Raw genomic sequence first — 14,553 nt, forward strand, 5'->3', positions numbered from 1 at the left:
TCAGTAGTAATCATCTCCACTGTTTCACTAGAATACAATCAACCAACGGCTTTCTATTATTATAAAGTAGGGACTTCGACGGTGGTTCTCCTCTGGCGATGGTTTTGGACTTCTCGTTTTCTGCATTGAAACTACCACACACAGTGGGATGGAAGACCAAAGAGACGTCTTTTGGTATTTTAGGCCCGCAATAACTATGGGCCCAAATGTAAGACTTAGGCAGATGTACCGTACCTAACTTACCAAACCGGAGAAAACCGGAGTTTTGGTAATTCAGATCAGTTTTAATAATATATGCTTAAAAACAGAGAAGAAACTTTTATTATTGTTTTAATTAGCAACTAACTGATTCGGACCAGAAACACTAAAAGTTTTTATTTTCTCTGATTTTTGGTATAAAGCATAAACCAATCATCCAAAGAAAACCGAAGTGTACCGAAATTATTTGAAACGTATAGAAAATATACTGAAGTTATATAATAAGAAAACCGGAATTTAAATCGAACAAACCAATATAAATGTTGTTTCAGTTTCAGTTTGGAATTGGAACTCAGTATTTTTACATGATCCGAACCAAATGAAGAATCGAAGTTCGAATCCAGTCAATGTTGGCTAGAATTTTTTTAAACCGAACTTGGAAATTAACGAACCCAATTGGACCGAAGTAAGTCCTAATGAAAACCGGTTTACAGATAGCCGGTTAAGGTTCATTATTTGATTAACGTGCTTCGTTGATCTGAGAGAAAAAATCAATCAATCAATCAGTAAAATTTTAGTCGTTAAACGAAGCTTGCGAAGAAGACGAAAATGGCGGATTTGATTTTGAGTTCCTCCGCACAGTCCTCTCTCCTTCACTTCAGACCCAATCTCTTCCTACTCAATACCTCCGTTGCTTCGCCGATCCGAAGTGTCAGATTCCTCAATTCCAACGGTTTTCATCCTCTGGCGTTCGCATCTGGTCATCGACGACTTCCTCACGGTGCTGTAGTTCCCTCTGACTCGAAGAAGACGATCACCGGTGCGATTACTGCTAACTGCGTTGCTTCGGGAGTCAAAGCTGTTGAAGTTGAGCCTGCGATCGATGACGGAGGTGGTGGAATTGGAGGTGATAAATTTGGCGGCGGCGGTGGTGGAGGCGGCGATGGAAATGACGACGAAGGAGATAGTGATGAGGAGGAGAGTGATGGGAAGAAGAATACGCCTTTGTCAATGTCGCAGAAGTTGACTCTTGGTTACGCTTTTCTTGTCGGAGGTGAGATATCTTCATTGTGGAATCCATTGTTATGCATAAGGATTTTAGAACTTGGATATGAAGCTAAGATTATCAATTATCTTGTTGTAGGTGAGAGATTCAATTTTGTCATCTGTTGGCACTTTTAGGGTTTAGGGTTTTACCTGCTTCGTCAGTTAGATTTGATTTTCAAGTTGGGGTTTGTATAGATCACTGTGGATGCGGTAATGATAGCAAAATTTTCGCAATTCTTTATCCGGGATTAGAATCTGATCAGTGATGATTTCCTGAACTCTAGTGTTTTAGTGGAATCCATTTTTTGAATGTTCTTAAGAAGTTGATTTATCTTGGGGAGTTTTAGATACTCCCACAGATGAATAAGGAGTTAGAATTATCTTCACACTCGTTAGTATTTGTGAGAAGAAAAAGGTTCATAGAGGATTAGTTGCTGTTGCAGATTTGCTAAAGATGGGTTTTGATGTGACTTGAATTCTGCATAACTTGATGCAATAATAAAGGTTTTTTTTTTGGATCTGACTGTCATAGCTTTAGGTTCAAATTGAATGGTTACTGTCCTTGTTGATGCCTTTAAGATTCTTTCTATGAGATAATGTTACTAATTTGTTTCAGATCGCTGAGTTTCACAATCCAAAGTTAGTCCAGTCTGTATCCTGTCCTGTGTATGCTTATTAGCTGAAGTTAATTTCCCATTTTATTATGGACTCACAGATATAGCGTATATAAGAACACTGATGTTATGCTTGCCTAGAAAGTGATGCTCAAAAGCCCATGAACTGTTAAATGGTTTTGATGCAGTTGGTGGACTGATGGGTTATCTGAAGAGTGGTAGCCAGAAATCACTCCTTGCAGGTGGACTGTCAGCTGCTGTTCTGATGTATGTGTTCACACAGCTCCCAACAAAACCAGTTCTTGCGTCAACTATTGGCGTAGGTAAGGAAAAACATATCCAACAGCAGAGTAGTTCTGTCAAGTCCTCACATCTGGTAGTCGTAGCTTAATCCTAGTTTGACAATTGGCTAGTTTGAAAAAAGGATCAAAAGTTGGACTCTTGGATGGTGATGATAGTCTTTATCTTTTTACGATGCCTGATAAGATTGCCGCCTTAACACTTGTGTTTGTTTGTGTTGTATAAAAAAGTGATGGCGGGTGCATTAACGTGGGTGATGGGAACCCGATACATGGGATCGAAGAAGATATTTCCGGCTGGAGTCGTGTCAATCATGTCTTTCATCATGACCGGAGGATACATACACGGTATCATGCGCAGCCTTCACTAAGCAGCAGCAGCAGCCAGCACTCGCGAGTCCAATCTATTACAAAGTGTCTGACCTTTTTTTCTTTCTGTGTGTGTTTCACGGTGTAAAGCAGCTTTTGCTACTTTGTTTTGTATGAACCGTAAGAAGAAAAAAACTAGCAAAACGTTCCAGAGAAAGACCCTTTTACCTTTATTATTTCTTATGGATTTAGCTCTGAGGCCAGAATCCGAACTTAGATGCGTTTTAGTTTCTCAATCGTGGAACCAATTGAGTTCACTAAAGCTACAACAAAATTTAATCACTAAATTTAAAGAGAAAAAAAAAATTACTTAATGCAATAAAAAGGACAAGTGTTTTTACTTTTACATTTGTTTCGTCTTCTCCACAATTGTACGGGGAAAAAGAAGAAGAATGGAGTTTGCTTTAGCCAGTTCGAGTTTCCTGGGTACTCTAAGTGGTTCCGGCGACTCTGTTTAGCAGACGAGCTCGAGCCGTGCCTCTCAGAGTCACTGCGAGTGGAAGAAGTTACTATCGCAGCAGAAACGATAAGGTATACACGAGGCTTGACTCTTGTCTGGTCATCCCTCCTCCTCCTAGATTCAAGAAACCGCGTGCCATTGTTAAATTCTTGGGAGGTGCTTTCGTTGGAGCTGTACCTGAACTCACCTATAGGTACGATGATAGTTGATGATTCTGGGTTTAGATGTTTATAGGAATTGGACTAGTTTAATTATCATTTATCTGCTTAGGATGAATAAAGCTTTTGTAATTGTAGATTATGGCTTTCTATAATTCCATGGATTTGCTGAGTTTTGGGTCATGAAGTGCTTCGAAAATTGCTTGCGTTGGTTTCATACATGTGTAAATGATTGATTCTAAAACTCAAAAAAATGTTCCTTTGTGTCTGTATGATTTGTAGTTACCTCAAGGAGCTACTGGCAAAGAGAGGGTATTTAATAGTATCAGTGCCGTACAATGTTACATTTGATCATGAACAAGCTGCTAAGCAGGTTTATCAGAGGTTCAATTCCTGCTTGGACACGATTGTCTCATCTGGAATTCCAACTTCAAACTTGAATCCTCAAGATCTAGCTGACCTTCCTGTTTTCTCAGTTGGTCACAGGTGGGGTAAAATTTTCACTTCTCTCCTCAATTCAATGTGTTCTCACTTTATTCTATATGTGTTTTTTTTTTTTTTTTTGCTCAATCAACCCTATGAATTTTCTATGTCCTGAATGCTGACTACTGTGAACTTTTTTATACAGTAATGGTGCACTGTTACAAGTTTTGACCGGAAGTTATTTTGCTGAGAAGATACCAAAGGTTATGTTACTTGTGAGCTAAAATTTTCAATATCAGTAAAATCAGCAAAGATTAGATCACCAAGATACCAAAGGTTAGGTTACCTTTTTTATTTGTCTTAATTCTAAGCAAGTGTGACGATTATGTTATATCTCTTCTGAAAGGTTAATGCCATCATTTCATTCAACAATAAATCAGCGACTGAGGCAGTTCCATATTTTGAGCAGGTAATATCACCATTGCTTATGACTAGTCTCTTAAGCTTTGCTTGGTTTAGAATGTGTATTAGTTAATTTTCATTGTTCTCCTACATTTCCCTATTTAAACCTTCATTATATAGTTATATGACTCCGAAAGAGATCCCAGGATACAAATAAAGTAGCTAAACGTTCTTATTTGCCTGATCTTGGTGCTGGGGCTATTATCTTCACAATATTGATTGATGTTTGGAATTTTGTTGCTATCTAATGCTTCTTGAACTGAATTGATTTTTCAATAATATGAAAGCCAATCTGATCCTGTAGTTTACAAATGGATGAACCAAACAAATGAGACTATGATTGCTTGTCTCTTAGATTTCCTCTGTTCCTCTGCAGCTTGGTCCTCTCATCCAGCAGATGATGCCAGTCGTGCAAGCTTCTCCAGTATATGAAATGGCTCGAAATGCTTCAGGTGTTACTACTTACGCTATATGGTCTAATTCAAATAATCTATTAATTAGAGCTTGCTAGTAGAAACAAGGTTCAGTCTTTTTGTCTATTGAATCTTAGCAAAGAATGAATGAACTTCTCTAGTTAGTGTTCATATTGTCCTGTTTCATCCATCTTTAACCTTTCAGCTTGGATAGTGCGTCCTAATTTATCCAGGGATATGATTTTATGTTGACATAAGTTGGAGGACTATGCCTTTTACCTTTTCTGTATCATTTATGCACCAAAAAGACTCTTATGGTTCTTGTGAATCAAAAGAAGCTAATATCTTTGCACTTGTGCTCACTTACAGGTGATGTGCTGAAACTTTTACTTGACACAGCTGGGACAACGTTTCTGAATAACGATCAAGAAGCTCTGAAGTCATTTACTAATTTGGTGTATCAGTTGCCCTCAGTATTTGGTGAGGTATTTCTTCAGTAAAGACTTCTTGACTTTATATCGAAGAATGAGCTTTTGTAGTTCCCTTGTAATTAGCCAAGCCCTAGTAATAATATTTTTTTTTTTTGAAACTTTCGTTCTTTATTCGTTGTTCTTTGAAGGTTGGACAAGGGGTGTCTGAATTTCGACCGTCACCACTTGAGAATCGCAATTGTTTCAAGTGCTCCTACAATGTTCCTCACACTTTACTGGTAATGCACTCAGGTTCATTTAGAGTTATATGAGCTTTATGGTTAAAAGAAACACCATTTCACATTACAGGGACGTCTGTTGATTGAATAACGTATGGTGTTACATTAATTAGGTCGACTGAAGAGTGAACCAACTGCTAAGCAAACTGTCGTGTCTGTCCACATTGATCTTGAGTAGAGATTATTAGAGTGTGTTTCTGACAAGATTTGCGCTGGTTTACATTTATGGGATAATTTATTGGACATAAAGACTGTTTTGTTACTCAAAAGTCATAACTAATCTGTGTCTGTGTCTCTGTCTCCTGCAACATTTGTGGCAGGTACAATTCAACTCGGATGCAATCGATGAGACTGATTTGCTTGAAGAAACCCTTAGGCCTCGGATAGAATCTATTGGTGGTACACTTGAAAAGGTCCGGCTGAATGGAAACCATCTCACACCTTGCATACAGGTAATAACCAAGCAATACTAGAGCTAGTAGTTCTGCAGATAAACAACACTGTTCTGTTTTTTTTCTTCCATCTTGTTGTAGTTGGGTTTGATTATGTTCTCTCCAGGACCCAAAATGGCAGATTGGGTCTCTCTACACACCTGCAGATGCTGTGGCTCAGGCGCTAAAGACCATTCCTCTTAGCGAAACTCGAGTTCTTTCGAAAACTATCGTCGACTGGTTTAGACAGTTTGAGAATTGAGCTGTCTCATGTATTGTTGAAGCAATGTAAGGATGGGATATATATTGACGAAAAGACTAGCCCTGATCATTCCCTGAGCATATATCCTTCTCTGAACCAAAAAAAATTGGAACAATATGTATACATGTAAATACATTGGCGACAACTGTTTTCATTGTTAACCAACCCTCAATGCAAAATATAGGGTTCAGGGGTTTGTTAAATTTATAAAATCAATACATAAGTGTGTTTAAGCCATATTGGCAGAGTCACAAAACCAGAGTAGAACGTTACAAGTTACAACCAAATTTGGTTAAATTGTGAGCCACCACTTACTTCTAATCTTCATTTCGAAATAGAGGAAATGTATAGCGGAAAATTCTGAAGCCCAATAATATTTTGAAGTATATTTGTTATCAAATGTTTTTCATTGGTAATCTTTATGAAAGTTTCACAATCTCCCTCAAAAAGGAATTTAAATATATTTATCTTGTTAGATTTTGATGAAAGAATTAAGATTTAAGCGAATTAGCTGGCACATATAAACTAAAAGAGCAATATGGCACATCTTATTTTGGATGCAAACTTGATTTATACTCATATGATATGAATGTGAAACTTATGACAAATCAAAGTTCACAATTTCACATGAATGTGAAACTTACCGATGCTGGTGAACTACTCCTTCATCCACGTTTTTTTTTTTGAATTCTTACTGTCTTTTTATATGATTTTTCCCCCAAATTTCTATGCAATATCTATAAAAAAAATTGTGACATTCGTAATTTTGAATAATGCAATATTTATAATTATTATTGGCAATTTTCTCAACCGTTACATTTGTTGAAGTTGCCTTGTAAAAAAAACAATTAATTATCTCAGGGGTAAAACTGTAAACTGAGCAATAAAAAACCCTACCCTTTAGTCTTCTTCTTCTTCCTCCGCCGGCCGTCTCCCACAAAAAAAAAAATTCGAACTTTCGAAATAAATTATTCGAAACCCTTGGCCGATTAAGCTGCTCAATTCGAGTTCTAGGTGTAGAATTGGTATTTTGGGTTTTGATATTTTTTTAGTCATGCCGAAGCATAAAGATGAAAAATTTGTTTTTGATGACGGCAAAGACGAGGAAGAGAGAGATGAAGACGATGATGAGGCTAATGAAGATCTTAGCTTGAAGATATTAGAGAAGGCTTTATCGAGGCGTGATGTTGGGAACAAGGTTGATTCGGATCTCTCTGATTCTGGTGTAGTTAGTACTGTTATGGTTAATGGAGGAACGTCTAAGGTTAAAAGGGACTCTGAGAGTAGTAAGAAGAAGAAGAAGGTGAAGAGAAATAAGTTAGAAGCTGCTAACGAAATTGTCAGTATGAAGGATTCTCTTCTATATATCTTCTTCTCATTTCAGTTTCAGTTTTTATTATAGTCTCTCTTAATTGCTCTACATATAGCTTTAAATTCCTACTATTTGCAATAGGAAAGTTTGATGCTTTTGTGTGTTTAATGCCTCTCGATTTTTTTTTCTAAATTTTGTATCAGCCTATTGTTTGGAAAGACCAAGATGAGGAGGAGAAGAAGGTGGTGGAGGATGTAGTAAAAGGTGAAGGTGAAGATGATGAGGTTGAGAGATCTGCTGAACCAAAAGATGGAGAACCATCTAGCAATTTGGTTTTGAAAAAGCTTCTTGTGAGTTGATTGAATGAATCACTGCCTTTTTTTACTTTTGGGTAAACAGTATACATCTCTGTGATGATGACCATTGTTGGGGGTTTTGTGTTATCTCAGCGTGGAGCAAGATACTTTGATCCTCCTGATGCAGGTTGGATGAGTTGTTATAGTTGTGGGGAGCAAGGTCATATAACTGTCAATTGTCCAACTCCTACCAAGCGTAGGAAGCCTTGCTTTATATGTGGGAGTTTGGAACATGGTGCAAGGCAATGTTCAAAGGTTTGATTTGGTAGACCATAGAAGTTTTAGAGATATTTTTGTTGCATTGGGTTGCTGAGTAATTTTTTTCCTTATTTTGACAGGGACATGATTGTTACATATGCAAAAAAAGTGGACACCGAGCTAAAGATTGTCCGAATAAGTACAAAAGCGGGTCTAAAGGAGCTCTATGTTTAAGATGTGGAGACTTTGGACATGACATGATTTTGTGCACGTATGACTACTCTGAGGAAGATTTGAAGGTAATTTTGTTTTCTTGAAATTCATTACTTGGCATATGATTCATTTCTTATTCCTTCTGTTATTGTCTTATTGTTGTTTTAAAATTTCAATCAACAAGAAGACCCTTTAATCGAAAAGGAACAGATCATGACCATGTCTGGATTTATCATTTTTTTCTTGACTTTCCTTAACCGGAGGATATATATTCTACTACATCTAATCTCTGATTGTATATCTTGTTGTATTTACTTTGACCAGGATATACAATGCTATGTCTGTAAAAACTTTGGCCATCTTTGTTGTGTCGAACCTGGTAATTCACCGTCATGGGCTGTATCTTGCTACAGATGTGGTCAACTGAGTCATACTGGACTGGTAAGTTATTGAGATTCTGATTTTGAATTAGCCACACTGTCGACTGAGTTTGCTCTCTGAACAGAATTGATCTATATTTCATTTTAGTTATAAGAAAGATGCAGAACTTATTATCTAATTAAAAGAATTCTCTCCAGGCATGTGGTAGACACTATGATGAAAGCAACGAAAATGATTCTGTCAGTCCATCATGCTTTAAGTGTGGGGGAGAAGGGCATTTGAAGCGCGACTGCCCTAACTCTTCCAGTGTAAGCTTTTCACAGAGAAGAGATTCACCAAGTGTATGCTTCAATTGTGATAGAGTAGGACATTTCGCTCGTGAATGCCCCCAGTCCTCCCAGGTAGGCTCTATTTCTCTCTACAGTTGGTGCTTTGAGCTCTTCGCTTCTTTTGTTTTCTCTCACGTTATAATGACTCACAGCGTTGCCTTTTTGCTACATATAGAGGGACCGTGATATATCTACACCGTCGCGTAAATCTCGCAAGAAAAATGAAGAGAACTCGGAACGCAAATCGACTCCCTATGAATCCAATGGGAAGACTAAGAAGCATAAAAAGTCGCATAAAGAAGAACAGCCTCAGACTTCACCACGGAAACGAAAACACAGAGGCGGTTGGACCGCAGAGGAACCAGAAGAAGAACCTTTCCAAAGAGGAAAGATGAGTAGGCCAAAGTCTCCCATTACACCATCGGGATATAACCTTAGGCCATCCAGTAGACATAGGGGTAATGACTATAGATCGCCAAGATTCAGTTCTGGTGGGCATCGCTCGGGTCCTTCACCATCAAGGTGGCAGCCTCATCAGAATCACAGTTATGAACCTGCACCATCAAGGCATGGCAGAGCTCACTACAATGGAGAGTATGCATGGAGCTATGAACGGTAGTAGTATCAGTTGATATGGTCAAGGTCAAAGCTGGACACAGTCTAGCTTGGAATCTATTATGCTTGATGGTGTTTGCTGGGATTGATGGTAGCTTCCGTAGACCTCTTGTATTTGATTCGGGCTTAGGGGCAGCTTCTTGTTGTTTTCTTCTCTTCTCTTCTCTTACACAGGTAGTTTGTTCAATCCTCATTTCCCCTTTACTCAATTCCTCAGAATTTTCCTTCGTTATGTCTGTTCTTTAATTTAACATTTGAAGAGAATTTTGTATTTGTCAAGCATAATTGCTACATCATTTATAATTTATAATTTTGATTTGACTTTTGAGTATTTTGATAGAAGGAAACAGAGCAAAAGGAAAATATTCCTACACAGTGATAGAAGTCAATCTCTATGCTATAGTTGTAAACAAGTACAGATAAATTTGTTATTGCTCACAATTTTGAGTTTGCGCATAATTTCCACTCCAAATAGCTTTCAATGATATCTAGACCGCATAGCTCCTTCACAACTGGCATTGTAGCCGGAACAGGCAACTGAAACATTGAACTGGAGGAACCATCCTCACCTTTCCACATGCATAGCTGTTTGCGTGCTTCTTTAACGGCCTGTCTGGTGGCACAGTGCACCGAGGCTGCCAGTAGCAACGGAGGCTCTCCCGAGGCTGCACTTTAGACAAACGATATGATCGAAAATGTTGATTGCAAGTTTTTGAAATGTTTTTTTGTGAAGGAACGAGTGACTGACCTTTAGAAGAGAGTACGCGTTTTTCATGGCATCCACTGTTTAGTAGTTCGACGTTGAACCGTCTAGGAATGGTGTCAACGGTCGGAATCTTGTATGTCCATGTGCTGTCTGTCAAAACCAGTCCTGATGAATCTGTTATGTACTCTTCAAGCATGAAAAACCCAAGTCCTTGCACAAATGATCCTTCAATCTGAAGAAGATTCAGACAGAAACACATTACAAAAGAATTTTCATTTGCTTTGTGTGCTTTCTTTATTTATTAATACCTGTCCTAAATCGACAGCGGGATTGAGGCTTTTTCCACAGTCATATAAGATATCTGTCTGTAGAACCGTAGTTTGTCCGTCACAAGGTCTACTTCAACCTATAGTACCATCAATGAAACACCAGAGTTACTCATCCTTCATCCAAAATTTCAAGATTTTTGGGAAAGGAAAACAAAGCTTACCTCGCTGACAGCAACACCATAGTTAAGGTACCGCATGGGAAATTCTTCTGGAGTATACAAGTCACTAGCTGATAAGTTCACGCACTGAGCATAAGCCTGCGTATGGATATAACTAGAAGCTTAATCCTTAATTCGTTGCACCAACAATAAGCAGCAAATCAAGGAAGAATACCTGAGAGATCAACTTGTTCCAGCTGATTGGACCACCCGATCTCTCCATCAAAGGTTTCAATCTTTTGACTAAGGTTTCGCAGCAGAGACGAACAGCTGCGCAGCTCCCTTCCGATGTTGTGCTACTTCCTGTGAAATTCCCTTGGACCATGCTCAATGTATCTGATTGTACAACTCTTATCTTCTCCAAGAGATCTTCTGTTCCATCGCATTGTAGCATACCGAGAGCATAACTAGTCATCTGCTTCACCTTTGTCCATATTCCTTGTCCTAGCTCGATTCCACCAACCTCAACAACAATTGTTCCATCGCTTAAAACACTTACTCTCCCTGGAGTTGCAAACATGGAAACCTCATAAATAATGGGTAACCGGGATATCCCTCGTTTTCTCCACATGTTAGAGTCGTTGAACTCTCTGACCATTGAAACCCGCTCATCATAGTTTGAAGATACGCCAACCTTATCCCACATCGAAGACAAAGTGGACTCATGTGGTTCACCAGCACTGTCCTTGTAGAACAGGGCTAAGCTCTCATATGTATGGAAATTAATCTTTCTTATTGTATCCACCTCCAAGGAGAGGCTAGACGCTACATTTTCGATGATGGCTTCAGCGATATATGTACCCTGCACGTCCCCAGGGGCTCTCATGATTGCTCTGCTTAGAAGATTTGTTTTACAAAGTTTGATATCAAAAGATAAAGCGCCCCAGTTGTACTTCTTTAGCGCCCCTATAATATTTGATGACATTAACGTACTAAAACCTAAAGTAGCCCCTGCATCAATTAGTATTTCTAGCTCCAAGGCTGTGATCTTCCCCGTGGATTTGAATCCCACACTGAACGTTATCTTCATTGGATGCCTCCCACCAGTCATTATCATATCGGTCTTGCGGTTTACAGAAGTCCTCACAGGACGCTGCAGTTTATTAGCAGCAACCGCGCAAGCTGTTGCAACCTGAGACAGTGGAAAAGCTTCGACATACTTGGTCCATTTCCTGTAGTAAGTGAGGAAAACAAAAGAAGAAGAGGACAGTTTGTGAAAACTTACTGGCATTGACATGACAGCTTTTCCTCCAAAACCTCCACCGACACGTCTGGTTATGACACGGACGTTGTTTTCAGGGATGCCTAGGCAAGTAGCGACAGAGGTGTGTACGTACTGAGGGGTCTGACTTGAACTATATACTACAATTGAGTTGTCTTCATCTGGCACTGCAAGAGCTGTTTGCGTCTCCATGTAAAAGAAGTATTGCGACCCAAGACGTATCTGTTTCACATCAAAAGTAATAAAGATTAACATATATATATACATATCAAAAGATTTAGCTTCAAACTTTGGAAGAAAACTACGTTACATACTTCCGAGCTGAGAATTCGATGATCAGCTGCAGCCATTCCTTTTGATGTGTCACCAACTTGTTGTGGGTAAAAGATAGGGATAATGTCGAACATACTAGATTTCTTGACCGCGTCTTCTATAGATAAGATTGGTGGTTCCAAACCCTCTGTTTCGTATTCAACAACTGCAAGATTTGCTGCAGCATCCGCATGTCTCTGCGTATCTGCAACCTGTAAAAACAAACTGGTGCTAAAACTGCTGGTTATGCAACTGAACTAATGGAAAAACAGGACTGGACTTACCACAAGGGCGATGCATTCGCCTACATTAATGGTGAAATCCTCTGCGAATAGGCGAACTGAGCCTAATCCAGTCTTCATACCCACATTTTTCCCACCTTTAGGAACATCCTTGCAAGAAATGACTGCAACAACTCCATGAGGTACCAAATTGTCCTTGAAATGAATACCTATTATCCGTGCGAATGGTTTTGTGCTATAGATGAATGCTCCATAGAGGCAGTTTGTGGGAGATGGTATATCATCCACATAGATAGCCTCACCAGAAGCCTGAAGGGAAGCTCCAGCTTTAGTAACAGGTTGACCAACCGGATTATATTCATTGGTTATAGGAACATGTTGTGAAGAAGACAACATTGGTAATGGTTTTGGTGGATCCAAGTTATAACCATTTGAAGGTTTGTCTGTAGTATGATGAGTTATTAAGGTGTGAAGGAACTCGAAAAGGAAGCCAGGCGCCAAGCTTGACCTGTAAGCAGGATTGCTTGTACCGTCTTCAGGAACCACGACATTGCCAAGTAAGGTGATAGCCTCATACAGAACTTTGTCAGTGATTACTTTACCAGACAGGAACTCTTCAATTTCCTTGCACCTAATGGCGTGTTTGGTCCCGAAAGCCAATCTACAGTTAACTACCGTTGTATCCTTCACTTCAGCTAAGAAAGCAGCATTCAGGTAAGCCAGAGCGTTTCCATTTGGACGAGGTGCAGCTCGATAGGTTTCAAAGAGCAATTCAGAGTTTGTTTCAGAATGCCAAAATGGAATTTCAATACTCACAACCAGATCATGAGCCTCAAGAGGAGATCCTGGGAGAAACTCTTCCAGTGTTAGGTTTTCGAGTCCTCTTGGCAAGCTCATTATGTTAACAAATGCACCAGCTGCAAGAAGTATGGTGGCCATGTCAGAAGGAAACTGTTTCCTCTGAGCCATGACAAGGTTTCCCCCAATGCTACCTAAGTTCCTAATAAATCTCGCCGCAATCTTTTCCATATGAGTAGCAAGTTTTCCAAACATCTTCTCCACTCCCGGTGAGACCCTTATCTCCTTCAAAGCAGCAATAACTTTAGAAATTGATACCACTGATCCTATCTCAACCCCATTCTGTTTTTCTCTTATCTCTTTCAGCTGCGGGATTCGAGTTATATCTATGTATTTGTCATAACTCTGCTCTCTTTCATCCTTATAGTATCCCATACTTGTGTTACCAGCAACCAATTTCATTGAAACTCCATTACCATTAGCCTTGTAACCTACTAATACGCTCTGGAGTTCCTCAACATTCGCTGGACTGCACCATCGGTACATCCCTGAATTCATAGACTTAATCTCATCCTTGAGGAACTCTGGAAATGTACAGACACGCTTCTCAATATCAAATCGAGGTAAACTCTTAATAGAAACCTTATCCCCTTTCCTACAGAAAGAGTTGAGTCCAAGATCCTCAATGTCAACATCCGAAGCAAAGCTCTTGCAAGCATCAACAATCGGACGGTAGCCAGTGCACCGACATAAGTTTCCAGAGACAGCCTTCTCTGCTTCGACAGCCGTAAGCTCGGAAGAATGAGACTTGTCAGCGTCTAAGAGTGCAGAGAAGAGAGAAACAGACATCCCTGGTGTGCAGAAACCACACTGAGAGGCGTGGAAACCGGATAATCGCTTGTGAACCGGGTGGAAACCGTCTCTGCTGTTCCCAAGTCCTTCTCAAGTCGTAATGCTGCAGTGGTTTATACTGCAGAGAAGGGTGAGACAAGAGCTGACAGTGAAATCTTCTACTTGTTCTAGAACAGGATCGTACTTGGAAATAAGAACAACACAAGCACCACATCCTCCTGAACCAGACAACAACAATAACACAATATGAGACAAAGAACACCACAGTGAAAAATTAAAGAAGAAAAGAGAATATAAAGTAATCACCTTCGCCGCAGCTGAGTTTAACACTCTTGAAAGGAGTCTGATAACGAAGGAACTCCAACAAAGTTGTTGAAGGATCAACGGAGGAGAGCTCAAGGTCGAACCTTTGCCCATTAATGGCGAAAACCAAGCTCATTCTCTCTCTTCTTCTCTCTCTTTCTTTCTTTCTCTGTCTCTGTAATCACTTATCCTACGTAAGTGTATTCGGAAAATTCCTCGGCCACATACATATCGGCCACATACATAAAAAGGACAAATATTTCAAGGCAGTGTGGACATCGCTTTCACCACTAAATCGAGACTTGTCTACCTAATAGGCTAATACTATTATGTGTACACTTCTTTATGTCTCTAAATGGTAAAAGTCTAAAGTCTAAAGACC

The 14,553-nt window shown here is 39.4% G+C and overlaps 2 protein-coding genes and 2 pseudogenes across 4 annotated transcripts; 3 read left to right on the forward strand and 1 right to left on the reverse strand.

Moving 5' to 3' along the window:
• Window positions 1-714: 714 nt before the first annotated feature.
• LOC104790639 (protein FATTY ACID EXPORT 2, chloroplastic) lies at window positions 715-2,684 on the forward strand. Its single transcript, XM_010516420.3, has 3 exons — window positions 715-1,252; window positions 2,048-2,182; window positions 2,390-2,684. The coding sequence occupies exons 1-3, from the start codon at window positions 808-810 to the stop codon at window positions 2,527-2,529; spliced, it is 720 nt and encodes a 239-aa protein (XP_010514722.1). The 5' UTR covers window positions 715-807; the 3' UTR covers window positions 2,530-2,684.
• Window positions 2,685-2,904: 220 nt separating this feature from the next.
• Window positions 2,905-6,082, forward strand: LOC104790640 (uncharacterized; annotated as a pseudogene). The gene is made up of 9 exons (XR_015558878.1): window positions 2,905-3,180; window positions 3,428-3,631; window positions 3,774-3,831; window positions 3,975-4,037; window positions 4,407-4,482; window positions 4,813-4,928; window positions 5,063-5,152; window positions 5,473-5,604; window positions 5,711-6,082. The product of XR_015558878.1 is annotated as an uncharacterized LOC104790640 (transcript).
• Window positions 6,083-6,660: 578 nt separating this feature from the next.
• Window positions 6,661-9,572, forward strand: LOC104790641 (uncharacterized). Its single transcript, XM_010516421.2, has 7 exons — window positions 6,661-7,184; window positions 7,361-7,507; window positions 7,607-7,768; window positions 7,852-8,010; window positions 8,249-8,365; window positions 8,503-8,706; window positions 8,810-9,572. Exons 1-7 carry the CDS (start codon window positions 6,900-6,902, stop codon window positions 9,251-9,253), a joined length of 1,518 nt encoding a protein of 505 aa, XP_010514723.2. The 5' UTR covers window positions 6,661-6,899; the 3' UTR covers window positions 9,254-9,572.
• LOC104790642 (indole-3-acetaldehyde oxidase-like) lies at window positions 9,514-14,516 on the reverse strand (annotated as a pseudogene). Its single transcript, XR_015558879.1, has 9 exons — window positions 14,175-14,516; window positions 12,261-14,086; window positions 11,979-12,188; window positions 11,668-11,886; window positions 10,618-11,574; window positions 10,446-10,541; window positions 10,264-10,361; window positions 9,998-10,187; window positions 9,514-9,914 (listed from the first exon to the last, which is right to left on the reverse strand). The product of XR_015558879.1 is annotated as an indole-3-acetaldehyde oxidase-like (transcript).
• Between the last annotated feature and the right edge of the window lie 37 nt (window positions 14,517-14,553).

Source organism: Camelina sativa, chromosome 6, assembly GCF_030686135.1.
Source record: "Camelina sativa cultivar CO46 ecotype springtype chromosome 6, ASM3068613v1".
Taxonomy (NCBI): Eukaryota; Viridiplantae; Streptophyta; class Magnoliopsida; order Brassicales; family Brassicaceae; genus Camelina; species Camelina sativa.

Bases quoted from the DNA above. Each gene is read 5' to 3' on its own strand.
- LOC104790641 (XM_010516421.2), top strand. From the start codon at position 6,900: ATGCCGAAGCATAAAGATGAAAAATTTGTTTTTGATGACGGCAAAGAC. The intron at 7,185-7,360 runs GTCAGTATGAAG...ATTTTGTATCAG, and splicing joins TAGAAGCTGCTAACGAAATT to CCTATTGTTTGGAAAGACCA. The intron at 8,707-8,809 runs GTAGGCTCTATT...TGCTACATATAG, and splicing joins AATGCCCCCAGTCCTCCCAG to AGGGACCGTGATATATCTAC.
- LOC104790639 (XM_010516420.3), top strand. From the start codon at position 808: ATGGCGGATTTGATTTTGAGTTCCTCCGCACAGTCCTCTCTCCTTCAC. The intron at 1,253-2,047 runs GTGAGATATCTT...GTTTTGATGCAG, and splicing joins TTACGCTTTTCTTGTCGGAG to TTGGTGGACTGATGGGTTAT. The intron at 2,183-2,389 runs GTAAGGAAAAAC...TGTATAAAAAAG, and splicing joins TGCGTCAACTATTGGCGTAG to TGATGGCGGGTGCATTAACG.